Source organism: Rhipicephalus microplus, chromosome 3 (genome assembly GCF_043290135.1).
Source record: "Rhipicephalus microplus isolate Deutch F79 chromosome 3, USDA_Rmic, whole genome shotgun sequence".
Taxonomy (NCBI): Eukaryota; Metazoa; Arthropoda; class Arachnida; order Ixodida; family Ixodidae; genus Rhipicephalus; species Rhipicephalus microplus.
In genome coordinates this window covers 37,620,036-37,643,394 of record NC_134702.1, presented here as the reverse complement: position 1 = coordinate 37,643,394, position 23,359 = coordinate 37,620,036, and the positions used below count along the sequence as shown (strand labels likewise).

At 44.7% G+C, this 23,359-nt stretch overlaps 1 protein-coding gene across 11 annotated transcripts in view; it reads right to left on the bottom strand.

Moving 5' to 3' along the window:
• The window catches only part of LOC119176591 (uncharacterized), a 248,652-nt gene that overhangs the window by 5,402 nt on the left and 219,891 nt on the right, over window positions 1-23,359 (bottom strand). For 10 of the 11 annotated variants that reach the window (XM_037427958.2, XM_037427951.2, XM_075889243.1 and 7 more), the window contains 8 exons: window positions 18,416-18,605; window positions 17,167-17,477; window positions 15,982-16,068; window positions 10,915-11,215; window positions 9,199-10,295; window positions 5,353-5,577; window positions 4,200-4,299; window positions 428-658 (listed from right to left, as the gene is read on the bottom strand). In XM_037427958.2, coding sequence (XP_037283855.2) covers window positions 428-658; window positions 4,200-4,299; window positions 5,353-5,577; window positions 9,199-10,295; window positions 10,915-11,215; window positions 15,982-16,068; window positions 17,167-17,477; window positions 18,416-18,605 — 2,542 coding nt within the window. The remainder of the gene's footprint in view (window positions 1-427; window positions 659-4,199; window positions 4,300-5,352; window positions 5,578-9,198; window positions 10,296-10,914; window positions 11,216-15,981; window positions 16,069-17,166; window positions 17,478-18,415; window positions 18,606-23,359) is intronic. The other variant, XM_037427986.2, reaches the window with a different exon arrangement.

Sequence of the window (23,359 nt, the reverse complement as noted above, 5' to 3'; positions counted from 1 at the left end):
ACTTGTTTTTCTTTACCTTCCTCACTAGCTAGCTTCAAAGATGCTCCACTGAATCAGCAGCCCACATTATATGACCACTGAATTAAGCAAATTGGTTCTGCAGAATTACGGACTGGAGGGGAGAGGTTCACGAAAGAAATAAGTTATCAATGTGTCTGCAGCATGATGCTACAAGGAAATTAATTTCTCAGAAAGAAGGTATCCCAAGACCAGGTACAAAGTTTGTGTCAACCAGGATGCTTTCTTAACAAGAAATACTAACAGATTTCTTCAAAGCTTCATACTACATTACAAGATAATTGGATGACAATTCTTCTCATTTCATGACGCAACCAAAGTAAGAAAGTGTTAGTATCGTCTAGCAGTCTGCCTTTTGAAGCCACACGAGAGCAGTGCGCAGCTACGGGAGATGGTGAGATGGCCTCACCTGGGAGCTCGTCCTCATTCTCAGGCTCCGAGGTGAACGCGAATATGCCCAGCCGCTCAGAGCATGCCAAGTTATAGCGCTTGACGCACGACGACGAGCAAAAGCGCTTGGACTTTTTGAACTTTGACTTTGTGCCTAGCTTGCCACACATCTCGCACTTGGCCAATTCCACCCGGTCCGACCCAGAGGCCGCAACCTTCGAAGGGAGAGGCTCGGCCTCCGAAGGCGGAACTGCAGGGACCACAGGAGAGGGAGGGGAAGAGGGAGAGGAGGAGGAGAGAGAGAGCATGCATGTGAGCAAGCAAGCAAAGCATGTGACAGGAAAGAAGAAGCAGTGAGGTGCCAAAGGCTACAGTAAGTACAGTGAAACCTCGTTAAATCGTAGTTGGCCGGAGCTCTGAAAAAGTACGTACTAAACGGTAGTACTGCTTAACCGAAATAGCGTCAGGTCGCTCACTTACCTGTCAAAAAAAGAAACCTTCAGGGAGTGCGATGAAAGAACAAAAAACGTGCAGTAACTTATTAACTTCGCATGACAAAGTCTGTTCTCTTCATTTGACGACGCGGCGGCCTAGCAGCAACGACAGCGGCCTCAAACTCACTTATGCTGTGAGCCAAATTTTCCGCCAGCCCCCTCTTCTCGGCAAATACCCGCATGACGCTGACGCAATGCGCAGCTTCGGCCACTGTCGGACCTGAATCACCCGTGTTGTCGCTTTCCATGTCGTCCTCATCTCTATCATTTGGCGACACTTCGACAACCGAGGCAACAATGGCTTCGTCGGACATGTCCGCAGATGTCTGCACATCGCTGTCTGCGTCTCTGAAGTCGGAAAAGGAAATGCCTTCCGTAACGCCCTGCCACTCCAGCACTTCAGCTAGCAGAGTTTTGCAAGCTTCGTCTACGATGTCCGAAGTATGGTCGATGGTGTCACTGGCGTCATCTGCGTCGCCTGCACACACACTGAAGCCAGCACGCTTGAAGCAATTTTGAACTGTCATTGCTTCAACCTGCCGCCACGAGTATTCGAGCAGGTGAATCGCGCCAATCAGGTCGATGGAGAATAATTTGCCACATTCAATGGCGAGAAGAAATCTGCGGAGCAGATTCTTCTTGTAGAGCTGTTTTACAGCTCAAATGATGCCTTGGTCCAAGGGCTGGGCAATCGCTGTTGTGTTTAGTGGCAGAAACGCCAACTTCACAGCCGTCAGGTTGTCCAAGGTGACGTGCACCGAAGCGTTGTCTAAAATAATAACTCTTCTGTTCTTAGCCGCAAAACGACGATCGATGAGGCACACGTACTCCTCAAAAAGTTTTAACGTCATCCATGTTTTGGTGTTGCTGCGATAGATGACCCCTGATGGCAACCGGGCGCCTTTGAAACATCTAGGCTTCGCCGACTTTCCAATCACGAGGAGCGGAGTTTTGTCGGTTCCAGTCATGTTTACGCAAAACGCCGCTGATATTCTGTCTTTTGCATGTTTGCCGCCGGTGCACGTCTCGCCTTTGAACGCGAGCGTTTTGTCTGGTAGCAGCTTAAAGAATAGCGCCGATTCATTCATATTAAAGATGTCATCAGGTGCGTAGTCTTCCTAGATGTTCTTCAGCTGACCATTTTGCAACTGCTCCACGCCATCCACGTCAGAAGCAGCACCTTCTCCCGAAACAGTCCTCGTGCTAATGCCATGCCTCACCTTAAATCTGGCCGGCCAGCCATTGCTGCACACGAAGTTATCATGGTTGAGCTGCGAGGCAAAAACCAGGGCCTTCTCCACGAGCAGGGGTCCGCTGATAGGCAGATTTTTTGACCGTGCAGCTTTTAGCCACTTCACCAGCGCCTCCTCTACATCCGAAAATGCCGAACCGCGTAGCCGGCACCTTTTCGCAGTTGCAGCAGCACTGCGGAGCAACTTCTCTCTGAAATTTCAAATTCCACACACCGTGGTTAACGGCAGGTCCTCTTTGCGTGCCAGTGCCGTTTTTTTTGTGCCACTTTCAATAGCACGAATTATGTCAAATTTCTCCTCTATTTTCAGCACTCGATGCTTTTATCTCAGCTTTGGCATGACGCAAGTACGAAGCAGCACAAGCGCACATACACAACACGTGAAAAACGACGCGAGAGCTGTACGGCACGGATCAACCAGAGAACACCTATGCACGGTGCCAAAGGAACAAAGAAAGCAAAGCAAACGCACACCGTGTTTGTGTGTTTGTGCAAAGTGCCATCGCATGGACAACACCAGAAGCCTAGCCGGCTGAGTGCTTTTTGTTGCAAAAAAATCCAAGAGATGGCGCTCACCAACACAGCCACCATCATCATCAACACAAACAAGCGAGGCGTGTTTCGATCTCTGGGGCTTGCTGTTCTGTCGGGACGCCCAGTGGGGGACGACATGCCGCGGCGAGTGCGCAACGAAAATTGGAAAAACTACTTATTAATCGATACATACGCGATAAGCTGGTACGGCTTATGCGGATACAAAATGCATTATGTTCAATGACCGCAGAGTCGTGGATTCGACTTCACTACATTTAAAACGAAACTACTGTTTACGCGGGTACAGTTTAACGAGGTTTCACTGTTCAAGCAGTTTGCGAGGCACAGAAGAAGTGAGAACCGAAGGCCCTGTACTGCATAAATGACCACTTTCGGGGATGCGCAATGCAACTGCTCTCAGAAGACGGTAACTCAAAGCACAAAACTAACTTGGCTGAACGAATTCGTAAGAACCAACATTGGAATTGAAAGTTGTTTTTTTTCTTTCATGCACGGGCACAGATGTAATGAATGAGGCACTTTTCCCGTCAGTTTCCCTTGATGCATCAGATGGCTATGATCAATAATGAATGTACAAGAAAACCCCTTGCTTGAACCAATGCCATGACACCAAAATTCGCTTCTGTTGGCTCTGGGCTGATGCTTTCCCTGTTAGGTCACTTCAAGGTCACAAGTGTTTTTACGAACCTTCCACCTTTTGGGGAGTTGATACGTGCATGTTCGGGCTGAAAAGGTGGCTTACGAGACTTTGAAGATGAGACAATGAATGCATGTCACCGAAAGTGGTCACTTCAAACACCGAAAGTGGTCACTTCAAAAAGAAAAAAGAATCCTACTTCCGATACCAAAAGATGACAAGCAGTGCGTGGCGGCAGTACCGTGTTCAGCTAGAAAAGAAAGTTGCCAGGAAAATGTCGGACAGATAGATAGCGAGGGACTCCCAGTTTTCCCTTGGTGCCGAAACGTTATATGCTCAATCCCTGGACAGCCTCCTCGAAGTCCACATGCAACAACGAGCTGCTATGCTACAATGAAATAAGCCTTGCTATGCACTGCCTTGAGAGTAATAAATGCAAAAAAAGCATAGATCAATTCGGAAATTCCATATACACTCAAACCTCTGCAGTGAAAATGTGTTATATTCGAAAATTCGTTATAAACATATATTTGCAGCACCATACCTATACTTCATGTACTTTGTTATAACCAATAATTTGTTATATTCGGGTTCATTATATCGAGGTGTGAGTGTGGATGTTTTTGAGCTAGGAATGCCACAGGAGCCAACGCATCAACCAGGGGACAACACCCCTACTCGAAACACCTGCTTCAATGAAATTCCATGTTCAATGACACCTCCTATTCTCTAAGTGGCCGAGTTGTCAGCTTTATTTATGCTGAAAGCAAATCAACCAGTGGCTTGCACTAACGAGCGAGATAATTGCTGTTTCACATTATCCAAACACATAAAAAAAATCAAAGCGGCGTACCTTGAGCAATGTGTTGGATTTCGTCACTCCCTGCCTTGCCGTTTGTCTCGACAGAAGGCTTGGGTGATTCGGTCTCGGCAACAAGGGATGAGCGGCTGACCTATGCGTGAAAAATGGCCCGCATGAGCATGTAGAAACCTCTCTAATCGCACAAGTCATTTCAGAAGAAAAACAAAATTGGTAAGACGTCAATTAGCTTTTTTCAAAGCATCGGGACTGCAATCTAATGTAGTAGCCATATATAATTCAATATTTTCTGGAGCATTCTCAAAATGCGGCCAATCACAATCTAAAAACAGCCATTGGATCCAGCATGCACATTTCAGATACAACAGCACCATCATTATATTGCATAGACTCAGCAAGCTCACATCAGACTAAGCAGCTCTGAAAATAATCGTAAATACGTTCCAAGCATTCGAAGCTTAATTTACCATCCTAGTGTGACAGCCAAAATTCCAGTTACCCAACTACCGTACAGTAAACTTTTATGGAACCTGAATGTACTGGAAAAATATGTCCCATTCACCAGTAGTTCCGCTTACTAAGAAATGAACAAGCGGTGTAGAATACAGGTAATAAACCAATAATATCAGAGACAGTTGTTCCATTTAAGCAACAAGTATGTTTAACAAATTTCCAAATACCGAGTCTACTGAACTACACAGCCTTGTCATCACCATTATGAGACCAGCCCAACTACGCCCACTACAGGAAAAGGTCTCCCGCATGTTTCACGAATTAACCCGGCCCTCCACTTGGTAAGTCGTTCACCTTCTTTTGGAATCCAGCCCATCACTCTTCATGGCTACCGGTTATCTTGCCTGCGTGCTACATGCCCTGCCCATTTCTCCTTCTCGTATTTTGAGCAAAATGTCCCTAACACCAGTTTGTTTACTCCTCACCCTGCTCTCTTCTTGTACCTTGAATGCTTACATGGTTTCGTAGGCTTTAATAATCAAAGCAGGTAATGCAACACAGTATGAGTAATGTACACATTTCATTCTTTAATATTAAAGATGATTAAAAATTCTACAAATATGCCGTAGTGCATTCGCATACCTCACCCTCTTTGGCTGAACACTAGGTCTCAATCGTTACACGTACAGCATGAAAAAAAAAGCAAGGAAAAACATCATGTAAAAGTTCTCACTGGAAATGGCTCAGGTCCCTCTTGAATGATGTATCCTTCAATGACATGCGTTAGAACGTTGGGCTTGACCACTGGCTTCTGTGAGATTTGGCGAACGGGCTCCGACGCTGTCAACATGGTCATCTGAGGCGTCACCGCACCGCCATTGGTCATGGCTTCGGGCTTCTGACCCGATTCACCGCCTTGCTTGTCGTACGGCATGGCGGCCTCCGGGGGCGCTGAAACCTGCAAAGCAGCCGAACGTGTCACGTGCACTCGTAGCTTGCATGTGGCATTTACGTTTCCATGGTTTTAACACACTTTCGGCTGTATAAGCATCTCAGCTTTCACACCTCAAGGAATGCCAAGTGCAATTTTAGACACCAGCAGACAGCTAGGCCACGAAAACACGGAACATTAATCTGCTTTTTCCACAATGCCACGGCGCAAGCGCCCTTCTCTTAACAGAGAAGTCAAGAAACGCTTCTTGATTTCAAAGGGTTCTATTCATGCCATATCAGTTGTCCCGGCCCCAACTAAGACCCTACCGCAACGGCAGAGGGAAGCACAGGAAAATGTAGAAGTCGAGTTGTTGTCTTTAATAGTAATTAAGACATAATTAAATCAAACAGTGTTAAAGTGGGTGAAAATCGCCTTTTTTATAGTTGGAATCCGGTTCCAAAACCTTCGAATTTTGCGTCCAATGCCCTACCGATTGTAACCGAGATGTGACGAGGCACTACCCCATTTGCTTTGTTGGGTATTGATGTACATTTTATTCCAGAGAGTGTTAGCCACCACCACTCAAGGCCAAGGCGGCAAGTATGAAACACACTCTTTTTGCCAGAGGGTGTCACATCACACATGAAGCAGCAGCTGACCAATACACCCTTGCACACTAACCTAAGGCACTAAGTCTGCCGTGGCAAGGCTCGGGCTATAAATTAAAGAAAAACGGGGAATTTCATGCGATGTTGTGTCACAGAAAAATGACTTGAGAGCTTTTCAGAGTAACACCAACAGTAACGGCTGCGTGTTCTCACCAAGACAAAGAATTCGTTTCGTACAAGCCACACTGGACCTGGTATCATTGTTGCAAGATTCCTCCTTATCACTAAGGACAAATACGAGCAATCCAACGTCACCCATGAAATTTGAAATTAAGCCTTTTATAAACACCTTGCAGGGCCATGGCGACCTCGTAAACTTGCTAAGCTCTCCCTCAGTGATGACAACTTGCGTATCGACAATAGAAATTTGTAAAGGCAAAGAAAATAGCATTCCACTATCATAGCACTATTTCGTTATGTAATTTTATTTACATTTTCAAAGAAATATGTGCATCTGATATCTGAATAGTGTTAACATGGTGCCATCAGCAGCCTATTTCAAATATTCCCACTGGACAACAGCTTAACGAAGAAAAGTCCAGGATTACTAATCAACATCTTATCCAGTGCTAGTTTGAAATATTTCGCCCTCACAAAGTTCCCACTTTCATTGCTTCATCCTATCTTCTGCTATTAACAGAAAAGTGGCTCTACACCAGCTACATGATCACAAATGTGCGCTGCCATCTTTTGCACTTGTGAGCATTACACGTCATGTTCCGTTGAATTTCATCGCTTGCTATAGCTCTCCTCCATCATGTACATCACTCAGACCAATTGATCAATGGTGGCCTACATAATAAAGACACTTTTGTGTTATTCCACCACATTAGGAATCTTATTGCCGCTATTACCCCCATTTCTTCACACTAATACAGCCCAGTGCACTAAAAGCAAAACAAAATTTAATTACAGGCCATGGAAATCTTTGCACGGTGAAACTGCACCAAGGTGGTTGTCATGACAATGGTGATGAACTTTCCAACAAAAAGTCTTCATCCTCATTTTGTTTTAATTATTTAACCCTGCCCCCTGGTCATCTGACCTGCGCGACAACTACAGTCGAGCCCACATATAACGGGCCCACTTAAAACGAACAATATCCGCGTGACCGTGAAAATATACATTAGTTCAATGGCACAAAATCGCAACGAACGTCTTTGAGCGCCGCTGATCGGTTACAGCCCCGAGAAACCAGATCAGGCATTGGCGAGGTGCCCATACATTCTTATTGTTAAACGCCGACCCTGCCTCCGCGCCCTTCTAGTTGCCGCTCTTCCCGACTGCTTTTTGTTATGCACCCCTCCGTCCTTTGTCCCCCCTGCTACTCTGAGCACCCTGCATCGCCAGATGCGGCCTGTGTTTTCATACTGCCACCTATCTTTCGAAGACCAGTCACCCATCTTTCGAAGACCGGTCACCCATCTCCCCTGTTTTTGAACGCTGGTAGTACTATCGTTGGCATCGCCGGCCTGGAGTCACCAGACCATTTTGGCCACCAACTGTATCCAACCGTCTGTGTCTAGTGCACGCGCGTACACTACCCCACCGACACTGATAATTTGCGATTCGTTTCGTGTTTAGGACTTGTTCTCCCTCACTTCGCACTCGGCTCAGCATGCCCCCCCGCACGCGTGCGGAAGCATGAAAACGACTGCTAATTTGCACGGAACGAATCGCGAAATATCGAAGTTGGTGAGGCCACGCAAACCCACCGGTGCAACAAAGAGATTTTTTTAGCACCGCCGCGCGCACCGATCCAGGAAATCGTGCTTTAACTTCTGCGCGCGCAAGCACTCTTTCAAGTTTTTCTACGTGCGAGTTGTGCGTTCCGCGGACCTTTCAAGCAAGCTACCCAACCTGCCTCCTTCCCGTATGTTTTGGTTTTCAAGGTCCCCTCCCGCCACATCCTCCCCTCTCTTCACTCTATCGCAACTCCTTGCCCTTCTTTCACAAATATGCTCTCCTCTCTTGATCACAACCTCATCGCCCGTCTCCACCACTCCGCGACACCAGCCACGTAGGCTCGAATTAGTTTCGTTTTCTGACAAGATACGGACCCAGAGCTGTTCCACGCGTTCTGGCATGTGTGTCACGTGTGCACGTTTTGCTCACTTTTGGTGGGGGTGTGTGGTTAGGACGGCAGGCGGGAGGACTTGTGCGCTTTTTCCTGCCACTCAACAAAATGTCGTAAGTGTGACCGCTTGGCTTGAGCGTAATTCGTGCGTTAGGTGCTGCGTTTCGAAGCGCTTGCTCATAGCTGTTGACCATCTGGCAGCCAACTTGCCCCTTCGGGCCTCCCGGTATTCAGCTGCGGTGAAGGCTACATGCGCACGAAACTGTTTTCGCGAGGCCAACTTCGTCAACCTCGGGCCTGATGCCGAGCCTGAAGCTTCGGAACAGGATCACTCCGGCAGCGATTTGTGGCAGCGCGTTGTCGACTCCGACCTGGGAGAGCGGGTGGGACATCTGTTGCAATGGTTTAATTACGGCCGATGATGATGCCGACACTGCGGAACCGTGCACGGATTAGGGCATTGTGAATGAAGTACGTGGCGAGAGCGATTTGGAGGAATCGGACTGCGAGAATGACGAAACTTGGGAGCCAGTGCCTCATGCTGCTTATGCCACGGGCCTCGGCGAACGAGCACCCTGCCGTTTAAATGAACACGAGACCGCCCTTATTGCTTCTGCTCTTTGAAACATGTGCATGACGAACTTTCTAGGCAAAAAAAGTGCGTTTTCACTTGCAAATTTTTAAATAAAAGCTGTGTTTCATTTACTACGAACTTCGGGATACAGCGAACGGATGCCGCGTCAGGCTCAGGTTCGTTACTACTACTACTACTACTACTACTACTACTACTACTACTACTACTACTACTACTACTACTACTACTACTACTACTACTTCCTGAACAATGACAACAACGACGATGGCACAGGGTAGACTCAGATAGCTTTGCTAATAACTCACCTCAACCTTATCTTCAGCCGACCCCTTGACAGCTGCCGGTGGTGGTGCTGCGACCGGCGGAGACGGCACGCCAACAGTTGCCTTCTGCTGAGGTGCAACAGCCACATGGCTGCTCACGCTGAGACCTCCGGACACAGCATTGCCAGTCAAGTGGTGGTTACCCATGTGAGGTCCTGGCACGTGAGCAGCGGCGATGTGACTCCCCACCGGAGCGTGGACCATGGTCGGATGCGTGGTGCTCGACGTGTGCGTGACCGACGTCGGTGTCACGGACACGTGCGTGGAAGTCATGTGACTGACCGATGTGTGGCACGGACCCGAGTGGCTGGTGATTCCATGCACTGTTGAGCTAGGAAGACTGACGTGGATGGAAGGAGAATGGTTCGGTGCCACGGTGAGATTGCCTGTCGGATGACTCGGCGATGCCGCGTGACTCGTGGGCGTTGCCGCACGACCCATAGTCGAGTGACCGGTCACCGAGTGGCTGTTCGGTGTGCCGTGACTCGCTGTCGGGTGACTCTGCGTGGTGTGAGATGGGGCCGAGCTTGGCATGGGCGCGTTTGCAGTGGCAGCATGGTTCCCTGGTGTTCCGTGGTTCACCATATTTGTGTTCTGAGCTTGCTGCTGGTGACTCTGGGACTGGTTGGACTGCATGTTCGCTGGCTTCGGCTCAATGTTCACCACGGCTGACGTCTTCGCTGTGCTTTGAGTTGAAGTGCTCTTCATCTCGGGAACAATACGTGGTTGAATGGGAGTGTGCTGATGGTGGTGGTGGTGATGATGATGAAGCTGCTGCTGCTGCTGTTGTTGGGGCGGATGTTGTGCAAGCTGCATCTGCTGCTGTGACACTTGTTGCACCTGCACTTGCACTTGCACTTGTTGCTGTTGGGCCTGTTGCTGCTGCGCTTGCTGCTGCTGAGCTTGCTGTTGAGCCTGCTGTTGAGCTTGCTGGTGTGCTTGCTGCTGTGCTTGTTGCTGTGCTTGTTGCTGTGCTTGTTGTTGTGCTTGTTGTTGTGCTTGCTGCTGCGCTTGCTGCTGTGCTTGCTGCTGTGCTTGCTGCTGTTGCTGGGCGACTGCCGTCTGGTTGGCTGCATCAGCTGCAAAAACAGAAAAAGGTACTTCGTTGCAAGCTCCAGGCCCAAAATGCATTGTGATCAGCTCTAAAGTAAGATAACAGTGAACAAAATTTTAATAAAGTGCACATGCGACTTCTGACAGACATACACCACACTCATGGTAATGTGGCACTGGTGTGAAAGGCGCAAGTGGAATTGGAATCAATCTACCAGACATGGCTCCCTTCATGCTATCTAGGTCTTAATGCCGTCGTGGTGGTCTAGTAGCTAAGATACTCTGCTGCTGACCCGCAGGTGGCGGGATCGAATCCCAGCTGCGGCGGCTGCGTTTTTGATGGAGGCGAAAATGCTGAAGGTCAGTGTGTTCAGATTTGGGTGCACGTTAAAGAACCCCAGGTGGTCGAAATTTCCCCACATATCAATCAATAAATCGAAAGGGTGGTGGCTTGGAGAAGGGCCAGCCCCCTTCACTGAAATGTGCGAAACCTGGCCTCCCGTACGTACATACATATATACAGCCACCATGTGAATTGGGTGAGGCACTCGTTGGGCAAAAACAAACAAAAAAAGCTTCATTCCAATGTTACCCAAAGGCGAGTGTGTGCCAAACTATGCTAACCATAAGAGAGGGCCTGCACACCTTTTTGTTGCTGCTGATGCTGGTGAATTTGCTGATGAATCTGTTGCTGGAACTGAGCATTTGCATGCTGGTGAGGGTGAGTGTGCTGGTGCTGGATGTTCTGCTGATGTTGATGATGATGGTGCTGCTGCTGCTGTTGTTGTTGTTGTTGTTGTTGTTGCTGTGCTGTCGTCTGCTGCTGCGGAGATGGCACAGCAAAAGTCTGCGTCTGCGTGTTAGCCGTCTGTGTGTGGATCATATTCTGCTGCTGTCCGGGACCTGGGGAAGTACGGTTTGTCTGGGCTCTGATCCTTGGCTTGGCCTGTCATATGAGAAAGAAACGAAAGGGAAAGACCATAAAAGATCGGATGTGCACAAGGCATGACCCACTGCCAATACAATATCTACAAATTCGCAGCAATATATTAAGATACCAATAATGGAGACAAGCGTACATGAGGGTAATTGAGAGCGAACTTTGGACAATGCCTAAATGTAGGTTTTTTTATTAATGAATAACAGCATGAGGCACTATTCAAAGAAAACAAGCAAAGATTATTCCCATTTACACCATAGAGTTTTTCCATTTTCTCGTTTGACAAAACTGGTTGCGAGAAGATGGCCGAAACGTTTCGGACAAATAACCCGCAGGCAGGCTTACATTGAACATAGAAACTGAGCTCCCATTAAAACTGCGTGAAACTTCTATGAGCCACTACAGAGAAAGGTTTCCTCGATTAGTAACCTACTAAATCTGTACAGCACCCCAGAATTGACACGTGATAACTTAGGGCTATTAAATGCACATAATTTCATATACAGCAACTACAGTTCGTGTCACATCGACATAATTTCAACTCGAATGCGTATATAAGCAATATGACGTAAGCAATGCGTAAGCAATATGACGTGGTTATCATGCACAATTACTCAAAGTACTCATTATACTAAACATAACGATGTTGCATCTCAATATGTGATTTCTGTAATTTAATTGGCCCCCAAAGAGAAAAAAAGATATTTATTTATTTATTTATTTATTTATTTATTCATTCATTTATAGTACCATCAGGGCCAAAATGACATTAAAGAGGGGAGTGGGTAAATACATGAAAAATACAAATAAAACAGTGCAATAGATACAAGTAAAACAATACAATAAAAGACTTAGATAATATCAACATTTCTGCAGAATATACAATAATAGTTATTTCAAAAATATAAAAAAAACAGAAGCAATAAGTATAGGTAACAGATTTCCCTGGTTATACAATGTTAGCTAATGTTTCGAGAAAAAGTTTGAAGTGTGATGGTTGCAACATTCGAGGGAAGGTGGTTCCAATCACGAGATCTGCGGCGAATAAATGACTGAAACGAAGACTTAGTGTGACATGATGCGATTCCTACCTTATTGCGATGATCAACACGGTTTGAGATGTACAGAGGCCGAAGTATCAGATCATTATGAAGTGTTGGGTGATAGAAAATTTTATGAAACAGTAAAAGACGGGCAATTTTTCGTCGGTGAGCCAATGGAATAAGCGATAAGTTATTTTTCATTGAAGTCATACTTGCAGTGCGGTTGTAGTTAGAGAGGATGAACGTAGCAGAGTTTTCTTGTACTAGTTTAAGAGAGGTGATGCGATTAGCATGACTGATATCCCATACGGCAGATGCAGACTCGAGTTTAGGGCGTATGAGAGACTTATAAAGTATTAGTTTTAAGGAAGAGGGTGCCTTGGAGAAGTTACGTCATAAGTATCCGAGCATGCGATTAGCATTCTTAATTACATACTTAATTATGTACGTGTTAATTACGTCTAACTTAAGTTATTTGTGATGTGCACACTACAAGATGGAATCTAAGAGAATGTTGTTTAGATAGTAGGTGTTATGATTCGAGTTAGTTTTTAATACGTGCATTATCTTACATTTCTTAATATTAAGTTCCATTCACCAGTTATTGCACCAATTAGCTATATTATTTAGGTCAGTTTGAAGTGTTTTAGTATCATCGACATTGGTAATTTCACGGTAGATAACACAGTCATCTGCGAACGGATGTATGTGAGAAGTTATTGAAAAAGTTAGATCAATAATTTATACAAGAAATAATAAAGGTCCCAACACTGAACCTTGAGGCACACCTGAATGTACTTCACTGAGTGGTGAATGATGGTCATCAGCAGTTACGAATTGGAAGCCATTAGAGAGAAAATGTTCTATCCATTCAAGAAGGTTAGTGTCGATATTTGGCAAGCTCAGTTTTAAGAGCAGTACCGTATTTACTCGATTCTACCGCGCCCTCGATTGTAACGCGCACCCGATTTCCACGATGAAAAAAAAAGTAAGACATCGATTGCAACGCGCACCCATTTTTCTCGCTGGCCCGCACGATCACACCACTCGAAAAAACAACTCCTTTCGGGAGCGTCTTCCATTTAAACATGAGGTACGGGGGAAGCTTGTGCCCATCTGACGTGTAACAGAGCATTTCCATCACTGTAGTTTTACCGTGGACCAATGTCAGCACGCGAACTTCTTTCGCCCCCTTCTTCTTGACGGGTGTGGTGCCAGGCATGTCGAAGTAAAGAGGCGTCTGATCGGCATTCCCGATTTGCCCAAGCAGGTAGCCATTGTTGTGCTGCAAGTTTAGGACGAACCTCTGAAAACTGTGAAGCTTTTCATCATACTCCTCCGCAAAACTTTTCGCATATGCCCGTTCACCTTCGGAGGGAAAAGCCTTTCCTCTTCATAAAGTTAGTTAGCCAACACCTGCTCGCTTGAAACTGGCTCCGCGTTAGACTTTTTTCTAAGGCTAATTGCATAGCCCGCACTTGGAGCAGTTCTGTCGTCACGGGCCGCTGTGCCGCTCGCTGCTCAAGCACATACTCGCCGAGCAGTTCTTCAATTTTCGGAAACCAACCCTGCTATGGTCCACTGAAGCCTTTGCGTGAAGCTTTGCTGTCGACAATCTTCTGCTTTTGTTTCCGCCAGTCCCGCACGCAAGTTTCGGAAACTGCGAACGACCGCGATGCGGCCCGATTTCTGTCCGTTTTTGCACATGCGATAACTTTTCATTTAAAAGTGGCATCGTGGTGCACTCGAGTTTTTGGAGTCGGCCCTTCCATGCCGTCGATGCTAATTCACTACAATATGACGAACTCCTCAGCACACGTACGAAGTGCTGCACATGGGAAACACATAGGCAGAAATGGCCGACATGCCATGCCGACGCACGTAGGGGGTGGCCATTTTGGAAATGCCCATGGCAATAGAATGACCGTATTCATTTTTTTTCCTACTCAATTCTAACGCGCATGCGATTTATGAACTCGCTATACCGGAAAAAAGGTGCGCATTAGATTGGAGTAATTACGGTTTTCATGGCAAACCTTGTCAAATGCTTTGCTAAAATCTAAAAAAATACTGTCAGCGCAAGATGATCGATCCAGGATTTGATGCAGATGATGAGTAAAGAAGCAAGCTCTGTCTCGCAGGAGTACACTTTTCTAAAACCATGTTGCGCTTTAGGAAAGTATGAGTTAGACTATAGAAAGTTAGGAAGATTCGAGAAGATTACATGTTCTAATAATTTGCAACAATTACTTGTTAGTAATATGGGTCGGTAATTATAAGAGGTGAGTTTCTGGGGCCAGATTTATAGATTGGAACCACCTTCCCTGTTTTCCATTCCTTTGGAAGTTGACAAGTACTCAATGATTGTCCAAATATTTTACTTAGTATCATAGAACTAACTACGCTAGTGCTTTTAAAAAATTTGCTATTATAGCCATCACAGCCAGGAGCGAAGTGGAATAATAACTTATCTATTAGCTTCAACATTCCAGGTACTTCGATAATTACTGGATCCATGAACATGTAATTATATTGGTGACAATAATGGAGTATGATGTTGACGGATTTAGAGTACTGGCTTGAAAATGAATTATTAATAACTGATGCGCACATGTTATCGGGGATATTATTTCCAGATGAATCTCCTAGTGGTATAGTGTTGTTAGTGGTTGGGTTAATCATTTGTCAAAACTTTCCAGGGTTATTTTTCAGTGTTTTAGGTAGTGTTCCAGTTAGGTAGTTGTTTTTTGCAGTTTTAAAAGCCCTTAGGTAGGTGTTTGTAGCAGATTTGTAAGTTGTCCAGTGCGAAGGTGAAGGCCAGTTTTTAGCTAAATGAAAGAAATGCTTTTTTTCTATTACATAGGTGTTTTAGATGACTGGAATACTACATCGCTTGGGGATTGGAAATGAGTGTGCGATTAGGGATATACTTTTTGATCAATTCATGGTCTGTGCAGGCGAACGGGTCCCAGTTAGATTGAACGGAACGAGATTCAAAATCTCTAACAAAATCATCGTAAAAGTGAGTTAGCTCATTATTTATTGCTTTGAAGTTAGCTTTCCAGTAGTATAGCATGCGTTTCTGCTGTTTAGTCTTTTTACTAGGGCTAATATTGATAACGAAGTTTAGCGAAACGTGGTCACTGATTCTTGGCAAGTATGTAATGTCGGAGACGAGGGCAGGATGCGTTGCCAGTATTAGGTCAAGAGTGCTTGCTGCATTACTTGTAATTCTGGTGGCTTGAGGTATTAACTGAGTCAAGCAATAAACAGAGCATGTATTCAGAACATCTTCATTCTGCTGTGAAAAAGGGGAAATACGTATCGGCATTGTGTTCCACGTTATGTTTGGATGCTTTCCACATCAATCTAAAACACCAGCAGGTTTTACAAGCTGCAATGATAATGAACGCCAGGTGTGCATCCACGTTCGAGGTATCAGAACGGTCAATTGGGGCAAGTTGGCGTGCTTACATTTTCAATGAATACTAGCATGACAAAAATGAGGACGAGAAAGAAAAGACAGACTGTCTTTTTTTTCTTTAGTCTGCCTTTCCTTATGTCTGTCCTGGTTTTTGTCATGCGAGTATTCGTTCGAGATCTTTAATATGCATATGCTGCAGACTCCTAAAATTGTACCAGACTGATGACGGTTGATAAAGAGTCTGTTTGGGATGGCACTTTGTATGTTGGTGGAAATGCTGCAAATGTGATCCCCACAACACACACCTGTGATCTTGCCGGAAGGACATGAGAGTTGACAGTAACAGCGGTTGAAGTGGCAGTCTGAGTGGCCACTGAACTGGCTGGACGAACCTGGATAAATATGGATAAACATAACTAACCTTTGAAGATAAGGTGCACACATGAGCTCTTATTGCCAAATTCACCACCGCTGCCACCCGTATTAAAATTTCGGCAACTTGCACTTTGGAAAGGAATAAGTGGCTACAAAGAGTTTTTTTTCTCATGCAACGAGAGTGCAGAAATTAAATCATGTAGCGAAATGCCAAATTAAAGACCCAAGCACCCAGAATTCGGAAACGAGTGCCACTTCTCAACACAGAACTATTCTTGCACTTTGCCCCATTCAGAATGCAAGAAGCACGATTTGAATATGAAAGCAAAATTAAAATATGAAATTTCAAGTTCTAAAGCAGTGCCCACGCTACGAGAAGCCAAAATTGTAATTTAGTTGTTATGGCCAAAATAAGCGAATGAACTCCTGAACATTAGAAAAATTATATTTTTACAGCCAATTCTTAATTTCTATTCTTGCAACCTTCAAAATATTAGTATTTAAATACTACATCTCCATTCACTCTCAGTAAACAAAACTGTTGTAAAATGAAACAAAATTTCTTGTTCCCTTCAGCTTTTGTTTAGTGAGAGTCTACTGTACATGTGCTCATGCATCGTGACAAGCCATTTTTTTAACTTACAAAGATTTTTCTAGTAATACACTCAGATCACGATATAACAAACATGAATATAACAAATTCTTGGTTTTAACAAAGTGATTTAAAAATATTCTTGCAAAAAATGCAGTACTAGGAATATACCTTTATAAAGAAGTTTTGGATATAAAGAGCTTATTTTTGTGTAAGATGAAATGTTGTTATAATGAGGTTTAAGTGAACACTGCTTCTGATTTAATTGAAACCTTTAGTTCAACAGTTTATTTTTCTTAACTCGTATGTTCATTATTTATAGCAATAATTATCTTTCACATCTATATTTACATCTCCCCTTTTGTTATTGCCCTTTCCAAGAGCCTCGGGAAGCAATTTAAAAATAAAAAATGCCACATATCCACCGAACTACAGAAGCAGCCTTTTCAGCTGACTTTCGCAACTGGCAACGACTGGACGTTTCTGTGGGCACACTACTGTGAATGAGGCAGGCCATGCCAACCTGCTTAGGCTTGGGCGGCTGCTGCTGGATTGGCTGCGGCTGCTGCGCAGGAGGGGCAGCAGCCAGTGCTACGGTGGGCTGCTGGGGGGCCTGAGGTTGTGCTTGGGGCTGTGCCTGAGCCACGGCGGGCTGAGCAGTGGCCACGGGCAGCGCGTGAAGGGCCTGCTGGGGTCCTGGCTGTAAGAACACGTCCGACTGCTGGCTACGTATGTAGATGGGGTTCTGGGAGAGCAGGGTGGGGCCCTGCAGCTGGCCCGGCTGCGCCCATGTGATGCCGTGCGGAAACGTGGCATTGAGAGCTTGCAGTGATCCTGCAAACCGGAGAATACGCACGAAGTGTGTAACATGACAAAGGTTTGTCATTTTTGTGCTCAATTTGCAAATGCTGCCAAACGAGCTCAAACTCAATTTATGGCAAATCTTTTAATGCAAGTGCCCCGCCGTGGTGGTCTAGTGGCTAAAGTACTCGGCTGCTGACCCGCAGGTCGCGGGTTCGAATCCCGGCTGCGGCGACTGCATTTCCTATGGAGGCGGAAATGTTGTAGGCCCGTGTGCTCAGATTTGGGTGCACGTTAAAGAACCCCAGGTGGTCGAAATTTCTGGAGCCCTCCACTACGGCCTCTCTCATAATTATATGGTGGTTTAGGGACGTTAAACCCCACATATCAATCAATCAATCTTTTGATGCAAGTAGGCATTGCAGAAAAACAAGTGTGCAAATAAGTTATGGTATTTACAGTGTAGTCGCATCAAAGCAATCGTAACGGCAACCAGGAGACAAAGTACATAATATAAAAATTTAGTTATCCAGGGGCGGTGCCCCCTAGCGACAAAATCTAGGCAACACCCCTAGTAGCATCTCGAACAAGCTCCAAAAAGTATGAAGACGGGCATGCTAGGTGACAGGTGCACTAGCAGAGGTTCATGTTGTTGATTCACTAAACCCCCACCACCACACCACACCCCCCCACAAGAAAAATTCTGGTTATGCCCTTGATTTGCTTACTTATTTGCATAATCAACCTTCTCATGTCTTCCAGGCAATCGACAATGGCCTTATTTTTTTCCATGAACAAATAAAAAAGAGCATTCTTCATCATTTTACTTCATTCCTATTCGCACCCAATTCTGTTGGAATCTTCTCTGTCCTCATTGTTTCATCCCAACCAACGTCACAAACCAGCCTTAGCTCTTTTTGAAGTTATAAACTTGCTGGTTTTTATTTGGTAGTGAAAGAGCTTACACCAACCTAGAAGCTGTGCTTGGCTGATGACAGTGGGCTGCTGGCTAGAGATAATCTGTGGGTTGTTCTGGGAAAGCTGCTTGAACTGGTTGGTGTTGATCACTTGAGCAGTGGCCATCTGGCCAGATCCGTGGGCATTGACCGTATTGGCCATTAGTGGCGATTTTGGCTGTAGTGGCGTCTGTTGACTCATCACCTGAAAGTGGGAATGACATTACTATCTAAGCAGATATGCAATCTGACAGTGATTCGTCACTAAAACAATAGCAATAACACTGGCACAAAAACACCAAACACACCTGTCGATTAACAAAGGTGTATTACTGACAGCTTCATAGTTGCAGTGGAAACTAGGTCACATGAAAACGAATAGCCTTTACAGAATTTTTCATTTTGTTGCTGGATTCATTACGAGTTGTTGTATTAGCCTTCAATGCAGTTGCCACGACATCATGACATAGGATGAAATTTTTTATCATTTTGTAGCAGTAGGCTTAGGCATTGTGATCTTGCTAAGAAAGAGATAAATTGGTGCACTGTGTACATTTCTTCTGGCTGCACAACCACACAGTTCATGGTTTGAGATTTAGCATATCACGATGCAACAATAAACAGATATCCTACGTACGCCAAAACAAATATGCATCATGGCAACCACAAAGATCAGACAACGGTGACACACGAACAGTGCTTGCGTTATCCTGCCTATATGAGCCCTTTCGATGTTTTGTGCCTGCCTAATGCACAAGAGTTCGAGTCACCAATTGGCCCATATTTCTTCACGAGCAAGTGTTATGAGTTAATTATGTAAGGCAATGATTGAGAAAATGCAAAGTACATTTCGCGACATTTGATTTGGAGAAGCCCAGTGATACCTTTCCAAAGTATCATGAAACGACCTCAGTGTCGGAATTCCTTGTCTCATGAATTAACTGCGACAAAAATATGAATAATCCATTACATATGAGCACAGTTTCTAGGGATTTTTCGCATGCTCCTAAAGCTTACTCCATCCTTTATTTTCAGTGAGCGCACTAAAAGACGCACGGGAAGTGCATCAAAGGGAGCACTTTCTTTCCCCGTTTTCTCTGAACATGCATGCTACCATCGTATCAGTGTTGGGTGCGGCCCACTTGCTGCACTGTGGCGTGTCGCGACGTGGGTGTGTCCAGTGCACGGCGGCAGCCATAGAATTTCCTAAAATTACCTAGAGGAGACTCTGGCACTGCGTTCATTCAGCAACCATGGGAATGATGGGTAGTACACGTGTTTGCCTAGTTTTCGTGCTTTCGGGCTTTGAACCCACTTGTGGCTTGGCTTATTGCTGTGTTTTGATATAGCTTCGACTGAAAAAACTAACCGTAAGTGAACTTCGTAACCCGAATCGAATTCAGGAGCCTGGAAAGTTAAGAGAGTGAAGTTCAACAGCGGAAAATTTGCTGTTGTCTCATGACAAAACAGCTCTCAAGCCACGCAAAGCCAAATGAAGCCAGAAGAACGGTAGGTTAGACAAATCCGTGTATTACGCATCATTCTCGTGCTCGCTGAAGCACAGTGCGTTGCAGCTCCCACAGACACTGTTGCCAGGGTTCCCTTTAGCATATTTATAGGAAACTCTAAGGCGGCAGCTGTGGTAAGTAGGCAACTCGCCACATACACATCAGCTCCTTTTCTCTCATTTTATTCTCTCTCTACCAGATCAGTCAGCTGTTGTGTCTTTTGGGGATGTGCCACAATTAATTAGATATATGGCATTATTTGCCAAGAGAAGAGTGAGCGATTTCTGGCTGAATTTGAAACTTAATTATGAATACCATGTCATTAGCTGAGCTTTGATGTTTGGCTCACATGCTCACAGGAGCCTCAACTACCAATCAATGTCCAGCATTTTCAGACGATGTTGAAAAAGCGTTACAGGGCTGCTTTAAAAACAGATTTAAATAGAAGAAAATCTGCAGTGCCGGCACTCATTCATGAATGATAATTAACTAGTACCAACGTATTCTAATAAATAAGTAACAGACGACATTCCACTCGGCAAACAATTTATTTTACACCAGGTGCGCAATTTTTCCTGGATACAGACACCCCAACTACGTGCACGCATTAACCAAGATTTGGGCCAAAACTCACCACCTATGAAGCACTAAGCTGGAGGGAAAGACCTAACTTCACTTACAAGTTCACTTGGTTGAGGGTAACCATAATTTCATTATTTTGCCTTATGTAGATTAACTGCAGGAGACTGTAACTTAGTTTTAGCATCACTACAATTAGCAGGTCTTCATAACATGGGACTCGGAAACAATTCCAATTTTGTTGAACCAGATGAGATTTCAGAAGCAGGGTGTCTACCAATTTCCTTTTTTCAAAATTCCCTGACTTTTCCAGGTTTTCCACGATAATTTGACGCAAATTCCATGACTGCCACATCTGCTTGTTAAACTCTGTGCACTGGAAACAGACCCTTGGGTGATAAAAAAATCAGGCGCCCCCATGTATAAAATAAGTGAATAAATGTACCACAAGTGCTCACAATATTCTGTGCACGTGCGGTAAATATGAAAAAATATGCATATCTGACCAAGATGAAACCTCCGGGCGAGAGCAAGCAAGTTGGCTGTTTAATGTTTGGAAGAACCAGAAGGCAAACACACGAGTTGAAATAAACCTCAGCTAAAAGTTTAAAGAAGCCCACGACAATCCTACAATGCAGCCATAGCTGCTATAAAATGTAGAAGTGGCCCCATCTCGACGCATTTGTGTAAAAGGAGGACGCCGGAGCCTGGTCGGTTCCGCCACTGAAATAGATCCTAGTTCACTATAATGGTTACAGCCCAGGCCACTTAGGATGTGGATTGGATTGACCTGTATTTACTGACTATTTTTTATATTTAAGATGTAGATTGGATTAGATTTGATGCGACATGGATTGCTGTATTTACTATAGATTTACATTCCCACCTAAATTGCACAACTCTAACATATACCTTTCAGAAAAAAAAAACATTACTAGTTGCGTATTCTGTGCACCTTGCATTGAACAATGACCAACAGTGTCGCGAAAACGGAGCCTTAGTGCATAATTCTTTCATTCTTTTCTTTTCCACGACGAGCATATGCATGCGTGTTGATGTTTAATTTCTCTGGGCTCTGAGGCGTACAGTAAGACAAAGTCCTCAGATGGCTGGAATGAAAGCCAGGGGTAGCGTTTAAAGCAATGGTGTTTGAACATGTGCTGGCAAGAAGGAATCTGTCAGAGCGCAACATCTCCCCTGATTCCATAGATTTTTCACAGATGCCCGCGGGTTGCCTTCATTCGTGTACTCTTCTATGAATATAAGGCTAAAAAGTAATCACAGATTTAACAATCCCATCTCAAGAAACTAAAATGAGAAATTTAGATGAAGTTCCCAACTCTACCCTTGAATTGTGACCTACCAGAAATAAGTGTGTAGCTGAGGACGTTTGCCATTGCATCGTCAAGAATAATGATGGTAGTAGTAGTGATAATAAAAGGCATGGCATAGCCCAGCAAGCCTCTGCTAATGGCAGTCCTAGCCGAACCAGAAGGCCTTCAAGCCGAGCCAAATCATGGTCAAGACAAACATGCATAAATTTAACGACGTGATCGCTGTGGTTGAAAAGTCGGATATGCTGCATGATATGTAGAAGCAATAGACATCAACATAGTATATGTACAAATATGGAAGCTAGGGAACGCTTTAGCCAATGTGAAGGACAAGTTGCCAAGCGAAAATTTCCACTGTCTTTTTTACTTTAGGCTGCCACAATTGTGACAACCAATACATCCGTGAGACCACTGATTTCAAGAAAAGAGGTGAAAACCCCCCTGATTCATTATCACCCAGAACCGACCATCTGCAAAAAGATTATGCTCCATGACTATGACGTCAGGAAACTACGTGACCTCGTATGCCCTTGCTAAACATGTAGATCCTACAGGCCAACAAACTGACTGGTCAAGTGTGCATGTTCTGTCCAAAGGAAGGCTTGCATCATGCCTGCACCTGAAATACCAGCCCATGCAGACAACTGTTCATAAGCTGAACAGGAGTGATGGGACGCTTCCAACGATGTACTTCCGATGCTTACGCCACTTGGGCGTACTTCATTTCGTTTTTTTAATTTTCAGTTTATTGTTTTCAAAAAAAAAGTTACAAGATTAACAAAAATACAGGCGAGGGTCCCAAAGTAAAAAAACTGTAGTGGGACGCTGTGCCTTTTTTTTTTTTGTGGCTGTTTTTGTGAACAAGGTTCCCGTAGCGGGTGCCATGATGTCAGTAAACTTTGTATTCATTTGGTAGGTGCATCCTTTTATGTCTTTACTAAGAAGCAACAGTTGTGCACTGCTTTTTTCTCGCACTACTTTTAGCTGTTTGCTGTAGTTGCAGCCAAAGGAGTAGCTTTTTAAGCTTTGATCTATGGTAATGCTTATTTTTGTGATGGTCGCACGGGCTACAGTCAGTTTCCATGACCAGGCCAAATTTTTCAGAAATTCCCAGACTTTTCCACGACTTTTCCAGAAGGGTTCAAATTCCCCGACTTTTCAGGGTTTTCCAGGTTGGCAGACACCCTGACACCCTGGTGTTTACCTGCCATTATTAAAAATTGGTAAGTTTACAAACTCGCAAATTATAAAGAAACCACTCGCACCATGAAGTGCATGCTAAATGCATTATTGTGCTGTTATTGAGCCAGCAAGAAAGTAACACAAGATAGCAATGGAAATTATACTCCGAAATAAAGAATCTCCATTTTCTGCACCATCTACTCTAACAAGTTCTCACATTCAATGCCCGAGTTGCACAGCACACACAGATCACGCAAGCATTTGAGATAGCTACTACAAGGTAGCAAGCAAGACATTGGGAAGAGAAGCAAAATGGGATAACAAAAGAAAAATACTAGCACACGGCTGAGCCTCCC